The 12,727-nt window shown below is 40.1% G+C and overlaps 1 protein-coding gene across 1 annotated transcript in view; it reads right to left on the bottom strand.

Annotated features, from left to right (window-relative positions):
* The window catches only part of dnah5 (dynein, axonemal, heavy chain 5), a 148,526-nt gene that overhangs the window by 38,067 nt on the left and 97,732 nt on the right, over nucleotides 1-12,727 (bottom strand). Inside the window, exons 69-75 of the mRNA XM_050046483.1 lie at nucleotides 9,964-10,099; nucleotides 9,345-9,526; nucleotides 8,264-8,398; nucleotides 7,035-7,190; nucleotides 2,621-2,803; nucleotides 971-1,075; nucleotides 508-646 (exon numbers count right to left, since the gene is read on the bottom strand). Of these exons, the coding sequence (XP_049902440.1) occupies nucleotides 508-646; nucleotides 971-1,075; nucleotides 2,621-2,803; nucleotides 7,035-7,190; nucleotides 8,264-8,398; nucleotides 9,345-9,526; nucleotides 9,964-10,099 (1,036 nt within the window). The remainder of the gene's footprint in view (nucleotides 1-507; nucleotides 647-970; nucleotides 1,076-2,620; nucleotides 2,804-7,034; nucleotides 7,191-8,263; nucleotides 8,399-9,344; nucleotides 9,527-9,963; nucleotides 10,100-12,727) is intronic.

Here is a 12,727-nt window from a genome sequence, read left to right as displayed (position 1 = left end):
CCACCAAGTCATAACTTCTAGAAAGAGACATTGCTGTTGAGTTTTTCAAGTGTATTTTTGGCCCTTTGAGCTCCACAAGCCGAGTTCCATCTAGTTCCATTATGTTGGAGAGAAGGCAGACATCTCTACAGCCAATATCTGCAACAGTCGGCAACTCACACCAAAACAATCTAGACTGATAAAAAGCACTACAGGGAAGAGTGTATGTATGTTGGATTTTAGAGTGAACTATCCTTTTAATGTCTGTTAAGTTAAGAATATAGCATAGATGCATATAGACTTAGGTCATAATAAAGGTCTGTTTTAAAGGAATGTGTGTGGTAAGCAAATCTTCTCTTGGATAGTGTCCATTCTGTGATTGCTTAAGCTGAATTTCAAACTGAAAATAGATCAGTATTTTGTGACTGAACCTGAACTTTGCTGGCAGACTGTAACCACACAGAGAAAATTACACTCCACCCCCCTAAAGAGTGTAAATTCTGAATTGTGCCAGTTGTCATGACCTACCAGGTCGGTACTCTTCTCTAGCAGCATTGATCTGGATCTCAGTCTCTGCAGCAATCTGCAGTTTCTGAGTGACCTCTTCAGCTGTGCGCTTGGTGTTGCCAAGGACAATAATCAAACTCTCATCATCCACCAATGAACCCTGCAAAGAGACATATTTTACAGAGTAAGTCAGAGGATGAATGAAAATGGAAGTATTATACATGGCTGTAACAGATGGACATGTACATTTTTCTAATGTTCTTCCCCCGTGTGACCTCATTTATGCAACTGTCTGTCTTAGAAAAAAACTTCCTGGCCAACATTTTCATGTAACTCCAAATGAGCTTATTTGCATATGTCAGCACAAGGCTGCTTTATAGAAAAACAGTATGAAAATAGAGACACACCAGCAATCAGACAAACTAGATTTAAAACCTCCCGACACTGCAACAGTATCCGCACTGTCACATTCCCATGTCCTTGCCTGTGTACTAGTCAGTCGGTAGAGAAGGTTGTCCTCTAGCTCCTTCATCTTTCTCTTGTTAGATGTCACATCTTCCAAGAGGTCTGTCCTCTCCTTCTCCAGTTCCTGGTGTCAGAAAAACAGGTTACAAAGCTGTAGCATTATGCTAGAGGAAAGGCCAAGAGATCATTGAAATCAAAAGGGTGTACTTCCAGGGGAGCATGAATATGATCAACAAATGAAATGCCTTTTACATTTCGAGAGACTGGAAGCTGGCACTTTGGCCTGAGACTAGATAAGATGAAAGTAAAGTACATGTAGGAAGTATCTTGTTATCCAGAGCAAATTTCACAGCAGTCTGGTGTTGAGGGGAGAGATGGACTGACTGACACTGCTGGACCTCAGGAAGAGGCTATGCTGCCGCTATTTGGGATCCTAAATAAGACTAAACTAAACCAATAATCATCAACCTTTACATGTTGCCATTAGCAAGGTTAAAATAGTCACAAGTTACCACTGCTGTCACACTGACTGATATGTTTTAAACCAATTATATTGCTACTGTGATCACAATTTAAAGTACACTTTCCTAAAAAGCCACAGTGTCCAACTTTATATATTTATTTTTTGCGAAGAATCCATCTCTAATAACAGGAGAAATACGATTTCTCTGAGTGCCCTAGCACCCACTGGATACAGAGGAAATAGTAAAAAGAGAGAGTTAGCAGAGAAAATACTGTATCCTGCTTCAGCACTTAGATGAAAGCAAAACACCAAAGTAAAAGGCAGTAGTAAGAGCCACTGGCCGATCTGTAACTCCATGAATTAAAGGGACTGTACTCCTCTGAAGCAAAACCTCAGTCATTCACAGTAAACCCAGGGGAAATACAAGCCACTTCGAAACTATGTGTCTGATTTTATCTCTAAAGTATAGTCACAATGTACACATAAATTTAGTGAAGACAATTGACTGTGAAATGAACATGATGAGAAGCAGAAGCTCATCTATTCTGTTATAGTTTGTGTTTATTTTAAATGAACACTGATGTTGGGCTTGTAAATGCTGTATGAACTGCAGAGACCCAGGTTTTACAGCTGTGATTGCAGCTTCAACTCACATTATGATTAAATCCATATTTAGTACACAGATAATGAGCCACTTTTCCCCAGCATAAATCCTTCATCTCTGAATTGGCCGTTACTACCAGTCTTTTCACAATCACGATCAATGCGGTGTCTGCATTGGGTGCGTTTCTGTCTGTCTTTATGTGAATATTTCATATAGGTGCATATGTACACTGGTTTTTGTTGTATGGCCACTTCTTCACATTGTCAGGACTGTAATGATTGCCATACTCTATATTAAAAGGGGCAATAATAATAACTTCCCAGTTATGTTGTCTCACAGTTTGTGCTTGCTAGAGAGAAAATGAGGTACACAATACAAGATGTTGGAAGCCTGTATTAAAAGAATTTCCAAGGGCTTTTTAAGGAATTATAATGATCTAAGCAAGCTGGAGGTACATCTGTTCTGTGGAAACATACTGAAATTTAACACATTAATTGGCAATGATGTAATACGGCAGTATAAAGTCATTCAAATGAGCAGCTAATGTGTATTGCATATATGCTGGCTATAATGGCTACCATTTAGTTTGAGAGCATCTCTACCTGTTTTTCTGTGAGGATGACTCTGCCCAACAGCTGGTCCTCCAGTCCTCTCATGGTGACGGTGAAATCGATGATGGAGGTGCGGGCACTGATCTCAGGGGTATATGCAGGGTTAGGCAGCTTGGTGGTCACATATAGCCTGAAGCCCTTCATCACATCCACCTCTTTGTCACCCACTTTCACCTGCAGAGATAGAAAGAGAAAAGAGAGTACAAAGTCAGTATTACAAAATAGCAACATGCATAAGTATCAAGAGTACATTGGTAAAAAAATGTACTGATTATTCTTCCAAATCCACCCTAAATTAACTCAAGACGACAATAACGTATTATCAAACATTTGTCACTAATGTCTTTGAAAATGCACGATAAGGCTGTACTGACAAACAAGATAAAGGTATCTGGTGTAAGCGAACAATCGCTTTGCAGATACAGCTGCTCAGAAACATTTCCTGTGTCTATATATGCTTGTGTAAGTGTGTACATGTGCATGAATGTGTGTGTCTTGGTTTGCTCTGATCAGCATTCAATTACTCATGGCAGTATAACTTCTGATTATCCATCTGCCGACTTGTCTCAGGAGCTGTCGGCCGCAGACACCTTCGCTTTCTCCTCACAACAGGATATTAATAGAAATTAAAGCTTTTCAGGAGAGGGTGGGAGGGCGATTGTAAACACCTTTAAACGGGCCTCTCAGTAGGTAGCTGAGAGACTTCTGCTTCAATGTGTTGTCTGCATGTACCACATGCTTACTTGCGATCACCATACGGTGTGTGTGAGTGAGTGTGCATGTTTTCCTGCAGTTATATGGTATGTTTGTGGTATGTGTGAGTGCATTCATGTGTGTTTGTTTGAGGCTTGTGTGAGGTAGAGGGAGGCAGCTGCAGTGTCAGCTGCTGAATAACCAGCATCAGCTCGAGCCAGGAGTTGAGAGGCGATAATGAGAGAGAGAGAAAAATGCCTAGAAGCAGACTCTCACTCTGCCTCATTCTCACAACCTCGTACATTCTGTGTGATTTAGTTTTTCTGTGTGTGTGTGTGTGTGTGTGTGTATACATGCATGCATGTGTGTGAGAGAAAGTTAGAGAGAAGGATCGCAATGACAAATTTAAAAATCATTTCCTGTTGTGATGTATAGGGCAGTGACTTTACAACCAGCACAGAAAAGACAAATTTATGTGTGCCCTAAAAAATGCTTTTTTGAAAGTTCAAACCAATTTATTGGCAGAGAGGCCAAATTAGAGTGTTCCCTTGTCATATACAATACTGTATCTCCTGTAATACCCAGAATGCACATCCGAAGCTTGCTTCTGGGCTGTCATTTTGGCTAATACAATTCAGACAAAATAAGAACCATTCAAACCATGCCCTACAATTTTTCAAATTAAAAATATCTAACTTCAACAGTATATTACAGGAAATTAGGATGCTGGGACAGAGAGTGGTCCATTTTTCACTATACAACCACAAATTAAAAAAGCAAAAGCAGCAGAGATCTACCAGGGTGGAGGCACAATATTAGATTTCACTTGCCATCAACAGGAAATGTAGTTACTTGAAGCCAGTGAGACCCTCTATAAGGGCATACTGTAATTGTGTTTAATGGGCCACACTCTCATTATGAGCTCATTCATTAGAATTGCCACGGTAGAAATCAGTTTGAGTATGACTTGATATTAAATGCGGAATTATCATGTTTGTCTATTAAGATTTCATTTGAAATTACTATTAGTGCTAATTAAATGACCTCACTAATGTGGATATTAAAGGGCTGACTTGGTTTTCCCTTTCCTTGTCATCTCACACGTACAGTAGCTGCTGAAAAATACAACAAAAGCTACTTGAATAAAGCACAGACATGAAAACTACCCATCTCATCACAGTTTTTCCCACAGGTCTAAAATATACGTCAGTCAGGACCGCTTTGGGACAGTCAGGACCGCTCTGCAACTCCAGGAGCCTACATGGAAAGCATGCACATGCGTGTGAGGAAAACCTTAGGCAGAGAGTGCCAACTGCCCTACCCTTCCATGTGTCTACATGGCAAACCTAAGGCAGGGAGAGCAGCAGCAAGGACACCCCAGGTACAGAACAGAGCCAGCATCAACAACAATCAGAAATGACACTGACAAGTCAGATACAGCATGAAAACAAAAGGAGGAGCTGGGGTGGAAGCACGTTGCAAAGAGGCTTTCACAGAAAGCAGCAACAGTGGGCAGGCTAAAGCAGTTAAATAGGGTGCCCTGACTGAGATTTGCCAATTGGTTGTGTAGAAAGGAATCATGTTATCTATTAGCAATCACCTAATCAGGCTGTTTGAGATCAGCTGATGTAGCTGGGATGTAAGCCGATCTTGACACCATGGCCTGCCTGAACCAACAGTATCAATTTGTGGTGATACCTGCTGGCAGAGAGGGCCTGCATTGCCTGCCATGTTGGTCTACTACATGTGACAAACAACAAGTATGTGTGACCTTTACCTCAATATTTTAATTTATTAAATATTTCTATTAATTTCAAATGCATTACATCATTATGCTCTTTCCTAATCAGAAGCATTAGACGCATCTAATCAGTTAATATTCATCATCTCTCGCTCTCTCACCCTCAGTCTGTCTGTCTGTCTGTCTGCTTGTGTTTGTGTGTGTGTGTGTGTGTGTGTGTGTGTGTTCGTCTCTCTAGCTCTCTGTTTGGACACAACTGAAAAGTATGTGGACTAAGTAGGCTACAAGAATAAGAGGGGCTAAGACAATCGAGAGTTGGCAAAGAATGTGATGCATATTTTATCATTTATCTTAATCAGATCATTTATATCATATAATATATCCTTTATATCATTAATAATAGATTACTGGTGTGTCTTCTTGCCAGAGTTGCTTGCGGCTGTAGAGGAAACAGACACTGAAAATATTGCTGCAGTTCACGAGCCAAACACCAGTTCTTCGGGGAGCTTCCGCCTCGGCTACAGGAGCAGAACAAACAGGTATGGGAGGGGAAGAGTGAGGGCAGATTGTCCAGTGGTAAATCGATAGCAGATACTGTTGTTCTAAAACTAGAATACCGCCTCGTGGTTGTATGCCTCCACACAGCAGTCAAGTAGCACTTGCAATTTATATCCATGTCAGTGCAAACATGGATGGTTCACTCATTTTCCCTCCAGCAACACAGAAGATCTATACAACCAGCACAGTTTCAAGATGGACACCCAAGATCAGTGCCACCGATTCTGACGAAATGTCTCCCTTCTGTTTCTGCGTTATGACATATTGCCAGAAAAGAGTTTTTGCAAAACATTATGATGTCACAGTGAAGTTGACATTCGACCTTTTGCATATGTCATAACTAAAAAAAACATAAAATTTTGTCATAATTAGTGTAAGAATTCTTGAGTTATGGTAAACTTGACCTTTAACCTTCAACCACCAAATTCGAATCAAGTAATTTCTGAGTCTAAGTGGACGTTTGTGCCAAAGTTGAGGAAATTCCCTACAGGCCTTCTTGAGATATTGCATTCACGAAAATGAGACAAACTCAGGATGACAATGACCTTGACCTTTGACTATCAAATTCTAATCAGTTGGTCATTGAGTCCAAGTTGATGCTTGTGCAAGGCCTTCCTGAGATATCACGTTGATGAGAATGAGATGGGGGATGTCACAATGACCTTGGTCCTTGACATCAAAATTAGTTTGTTAAGTCCAAGTGGATGTTTGTGCCAAATTATAAGAAAACCTCCCAAGTTATTGAGATATCGCATTCAGAAGAATGGGATGGATTTTTTTTTTAAATCTTTTATTCCCTCTGCTATTCGTCTCTTAAATTCTTTATAATGATTTTATTCCTTTTATGACATGTATTCCGCGGCATTCTATTTATTCATGTATCTTATCTACTGTATCCTATTGTGTGTACTGTGTCTGTATAATGTAAGCAAGCTGTTCAAACCAATTGCCCCTGGTGGGATTAATAAAGTTGTCTGTATCTGTATCTGTATCTGTATGTACAAAATAGAATTTGAAATCCGTTGTACCACAGATCTAGAGAAACAGGAAGCACTTATCTCTGCACTCAATAAAACTGCCTCTCTGTGAGTGACCAAATCACTGAGCACACTTTAATATGTCCCCAGACAATTAGCATGATTCGGGACAGGTGCTCCAGCTGGCATCCTCTGAGAAATCAAAGACCGTCTGTGAAGTGTCAGTGAGGGGGCTGCTTTTCCCCTGCCTGAGCTTATCAACCTGTGTCAGCATAGGTGTGACAGTTGGCATGGAAAGAGGGACCTGGCTAAATCCCATCATGCCTTCCACCAGCGTGTGAAACACACCTGCTCATTTCACACTCCTCTAACCGAGTTAAAAGAAAAAAAAATCTGGTACATAAGAGTCTCAGGAGGTTTATTTCTGCCATGTTACCTTGTAAGTGGAGCCAGTTTTGATGAAGTTTTTTTCAAGAATGTTGTCAAGTGCAGGGTCCAACTCCTCCCCTACATCCTCGATCAAAAGCGGGCGCCCGAGAGATAAACTGTCCTCCAAATGGTTCTTGAAGTACTTGTGGTTCAGTGAAGTAATCTAGAAAGAATAAAAGATTTGTATTAATACATGGATAAAGAGAAATGGTAACTGCATGACATAAACATGTAATGCAGCTGACATCTGGAAGCATTCCTTTTTTCAATAAAGCAAATGTATCAGTGGTCAGCTACAACAATGTCCCATTTTTTATTATCACTTTACTATTTGACCTCAGCAGCAATCATATTATTTTTGGCAGACTGATGAGCACATTTTAAGACAGACAGTGAGAAGCATGTGATTCAGTCAAATGAAGAATTTGACTTCTTTCCCATTTCTACTTAGACACAAAGGCCAACCTCTGTCTCGGGAATGTGACTTGTCACATGAATAACACATCACTTTTTACGATGAGCCATTTTTAGAAAACCTGACAAAAACCAATACAGTTGTTCTGATGAGGTGACTTGTGGGAAGGGTTTATACCCTCTGCTTGGGGAAATGCGTCTTCAGGACACTCCTAATAGGACTGCAGAATGCATTCACTCGGCTCAGAGATTGCCCCTAACAGGGCCAGTGACCTCGGCTGGTCCTATTACATCTGCAGAACTCTGCAGTACTTTTTCAAGGCGCTTCACAAAAGAAAGGACATGTTGGACAATAACAAGGATTTGAGAAAAAAACAGTACATTGCAGAAACTGAGCATCTAGATATGATTTCAAGCAATGTGAAGATTTTAGAGGCCACTAAAAATTAAAATCCTGCATCAAAAAAACTGGCACAGTAGACGAATAAGAGAAAAACTATTAAATTGTTGAATGCATGCAGTACTTACAAAGAAATAAAAAATAATGGCACGGAAATAGTGTTGCTGTGTTAGTAATATGAAATTTTGGCAATTCTGCATTATTAGATTAGATAATGACAGAATAATGACAGAAAAATATAAAAAAAACAGAGGATGAACAACTTGACGCACAGCAGCCATCATTGATACTTGATTGAACCCAAAATGATGCTGCTGCTGACATATTATGTTAATAATGGTACGTCTTCATTGTGTATCAAAAAATGTGGCAGCAACACAGGTCAAGTATTTTAAAGCAACAGATAGAAAAAAATCCCAAACCTGCAGCTCATTCCCAGACTCCTTGTTCTTGATCCAGATCTTTCCCTGTGTCTGAGGGTCAATGAGGAGGGGGAAGCGTGCGGCTTTGGTGATAATGATGCCATTCTGAATGGACAGGTCATCATTAGGGAGCCCCTGTGACATGGAAGACAAATAGTGGTTCAGACTCACTCCTGATATTTAATAATGCCAGCTAATTTATGTTTTGATTTCAAGAATATCCAGTCTTTGATTTCGCAGCCGCAAACATTTAAATGATACTTGAATTTATTCTACAAAGAAAGAGATAAAGTATTGATAATTAAAAAAACTATTTCAGCCAGGCAACTGCATAATTAGTTCTCTTAGAAAATAGACAAAACTTGAAGCCAAGAAAAGGTCTCTTTTCATTTCATTTTGTGAGCTCCAAAATAATACAAACACTGTTTGTCTTTTTAAGCTGTGGAAAAACAACATGCAAATCTTATCTACCAAGTATCTATCCTAGAAACTAGATACAGTATAAAATTATCACATACTATATACTGCATCACTATGCACCAGGAACATAACTACAGACAGTGCAAGGAGTGTGGTTGTACTGGAGCCCTTGAGATGGGGGACCCACAGAGAAAGTCGGCCCTCCAACAATTTGTTTGGTGAAGAATGGGCCCTTGTGAGTGATTGCTACCTTGGAGAAGAATAATAATTCCCATTAAATTAAAGACAGTGCCATTTGCTATATATACCCTTGAAAAAGGCAAACCCATCTCTGTCATGTTTTTTTTCTTTCTTTTTTGTAAATCAGCCGATAGTATCTCTAACAAAATTAAATCAAAATTGTTAAAGGAAGCTAATAATTATCATCTCCTTTTGTATTTTTGTGATACACAGACATGCAATGATGACTGCTGGTTAATATGTATGTTACTGTTATCCAATGTCAAGTCTCTGATCAAGTGACGAGACGATGTGTGATAGCGTACACTATCAGACCCGTCATAAAAGCGTACACTGGGGCCTGTCGTAACTACCTTTCGCCACTGGTATGCACTAAAACTGTTGATACAGTTGGCAGTAGTTGCCAAAGTAAATCACTGACCTGTAGGTTCCACTCGCTAACAGTGGGTGCGTCAATGAGCAGCTCGGTCAGATTGAGGTTGTTTCCAAATGGGATGTGACGCTGCTTTAACTCACGCTGCCAGTCACTCATCAGAAGATTACGAAACTCCTGATTGAAGGGGCCGGAGTAGGAGAGGAATGCTGTGGCCAGAAGAACATCACCTGGAACAAGGAGTCCAAAGTGTTACATACTTTAATATTGGTTATGTGTAAATGTAATTAAATATAAAAAGTCCAGAAGAGTAATGCCAGCAGCACAGTCAAAAAAACAGCCCCTGCTGTGGGTTATGTTAATGTAATAAAGTAAAATGCTTAGAAATTGTCAGCAATACAGTGGGGATTAAATGTCTAAAATGTAACATGTTGACCACATTATTAATTAGAAGTATTAGTATGCATTAATGACATTATGTATTTAGGTAGCAGCTATCCAAGAGTAACTGTAAATGACAATGAATATCGACTTAATTCAAGCAACATTTCGCAAATCATAGTTATTCATAACAGAGCATGTATCTGTAATGAACTGCAGAGACATCTCTTTGATACCATAGTTTTCTGAATGCCAGCTCCGTTTTGAAACCTGCTTTAAATCTCACCAACAAGGCGTTTGGTCTGGGCAGCAAACTCTTTGCTCTGCTCAGTCCATCTCTCCTTCTCGCCAGCGAGGCCGCTGATAAGACTGGACGCCGTCTGCATCTTGTGTCGACAGCGCTCAGCATCCTCTAGCAGGGTCTGATGGGAATGGACGGCAGGCAAACAACTTAGTAGGTTGATGTGTCTGTTTGGCCTCCTAGTCTGTCCTTCCAACTGTCTCTTCATTAAACCATCAAACTGCCCTGTTCTCTGTACATCTGTGCATATTTATACCAATATCAAGTATTTTTATATGGAAAGGGAGAGTCTGTTTATGTCAGTATTGAAAAACAAAGTCCTTTGTGACTTAAGTTGCTCCCTAATCGCATTAAAATAGGATAGCATTGGAGTGGGTGGATTTCCTCCAGGTGCATGCAGGTTAGGTTGATGTTAAGGTCCAGTGTGTAGGATTCAGGGGCATCTATTGGCAAAAATGGTAAATAATATTCATTACTATGTTTTCATGTGTTTCGAATCACCTGAAAATAAGAATTGTTGTGTTTTTGTTATCTTAAAATGAGCTGTTAAATCTAGATATGGAGCTGGTCCTCTTCCCATGGATGTTTAGAGCCAAGTTCAGACCAAAGATTCATGATAAGATGAGCTGAAACAGGCAACTACTTGCAATGCACCATTCTGCAACGTTCTAAAAGCCTGCCAGTTCACTCCAGTGCACTAGATGAGACAATGTATCATCTGAACATCGCAACAGCTCTCTGTACTTCTGATCTGATTTTGAGCTTTTCAGGCTGATTTTGTGACTGAATATAGTTTGTTGCTTGTTAAAATATGAATGAGGATAGTGATAGTGAGGTACTGGCTACAGTTGCATTCGTAGTAGTGATGAAAATGCAAAAAAAAAGGGAAACAAAACGAGCATCAGATGGACTGTATTCATAATAAATACGCCACAATAGTATAAATAGGAAGTTGCTCAGTGGCACAACAGTCAGCTGCTGTATATAACATTACCTGGATGATCAGCACTGCTTCTGCATCAGTGGGCCTATAGAGCAAGCGCAATTGACACCTCGACCGAGCCAACTACGCCCAGTTTAGCCCTCCATTAATTTGAATGGGGATAAAGTGGCTTCTCTAGACTTTTTTCAAATGTTATCAAACCGAATGGATCAAATCCTGATAGTGAAAATAGACATATTGCAGGAGTTGTGACGCTCTCTTTCACAATGTAAGTCTATGGCAAAAAGCATTTTTGGACCATATGGCATCAAATGACAGACTCTGATGTTGTTATTCCCCTGTTTGAACACTAGGAAAACTGGCTGCAAGCAGAGTGCACCTCCTGGAGGCCCGCCTCTTCCAAGGAGTCAGCCATGTTGTTCTAATGTAGCCCAGAATGGACAAACCAAAAACTGGCTCTTAATAGAGCCATTCTCATTTTCCTGTGGGCTAGCGCAGTTCTCCTGCACGCTTGGCATATCGGAGAAGTGTCAGTTCTGCAATCTCACCGTCAGATGCTACTAAAGCTGTCACACAACACCTTTAAACTCTAAATTGCTATCAGTGTGAATGATGTCTGTCTATATGTGTTAGCTGAGTCACAGGCAGCTGCCTTTCATCTAATGCTTAGTGGGTTACACTTGCATAGGCTCAGGACTGCTGCGACCCACATGGATGGATAAGTTTGTATTTTCTTGTTGGTATGTTTATCCTGTCTGACAAATTAGATTTCCTTTTTAAAGCTTTATTAAGACGTAACACCTCTTAGGCACCTTTAAGCCATTATCACAGTGATCTTTTCATCAGCTGCTCACAGGCAATTAAGAGGTTGTTTGCCCAATAGCAATAATGTTTGTTACATCAATAAAGACTGTGTTATACGGTTCTGCAGTGAGCCCTTCAATCTCACTTTTATCCTCCGGAGATAAACAGCTCAGTGTCTTAATCACAAAATTATAAAAAGAGTCAACTTGGGTTGTCCAGGGTTGCTAATCAGCGAGTGTTGATGCATATACTGTTCCATTTACATGCTCCTATTTATCACAGAACAGAGAGTACGGATGATGAAAAACATGCGGCAGACAAGACTCACAAACCTGCACACACAATCAATAGTGCAGCACTGTTAGTTTCATTTATTTAAAAAGTGGTACTTGCGTAACCCAGGTTGAGTCATTTTATGTTTTTGTTGCAGGTTATCACAGGCTGTGTTTAAAAAGAGAGTCCACCTCTGGGATCCCAGTTTAAATAAAAGAGTGGCTTATTCAACAAAATGCTGTAAAATACTGTGTTTTAATCAAGAAACATCATTAGAGAGTTAAAGCTTGGTGAAACGACTGTGAAGAAACAAATCCTGATTATAAATAGCATCAGGTGGTGCAACATCAGCTCCCCCACCCTAGGGTTGAACCTCCCACCCAGGTTTGAACCAGGAACCCTCTTGCTGTGAGGGGACAATGCTAACCACTGCATCACTGTGCTGCCATTTTTGTTTTAGCCTGTGTTTATCTATAAAAATACACTGTATATGAAGAAACATACTGTTGCTGTAAGAGGACAGGAGTGAGCTGAGAAAGGGAATGAAATCTCATTGGTCGAGGAAATTGGGAATTTCACCAATAAAGCACAAAGACTGCTGTGCCAGCTACATGAATTAAAACAATCATACGGAGCAGTTAATTACTGAAGTTAATTAGGAAAGCCTGCATTCAAACTGGTGATCCCATTTTCTAAGTAGTACAATGTAATGTCCTGTTACTACACTGC

Source organism: Epinephelus moara, chromosome 6 (genome assembly GCF_006386435.1).
Source record: "Epinephelus moara isolate mb chromosome 6, YSFRI_EMoa_1.0, whole genome shotgun sequence".
NCBI lineage: Eukaryota > Metazoa > Chordata > Actinopteri > Perciformes > Serranidae > Epinephelus > Epinephelus moara.
Note: the sequence above shows the minus strand (reverse complement) of the source record. Positions and strands in the feature narration are given on the sequence as shown.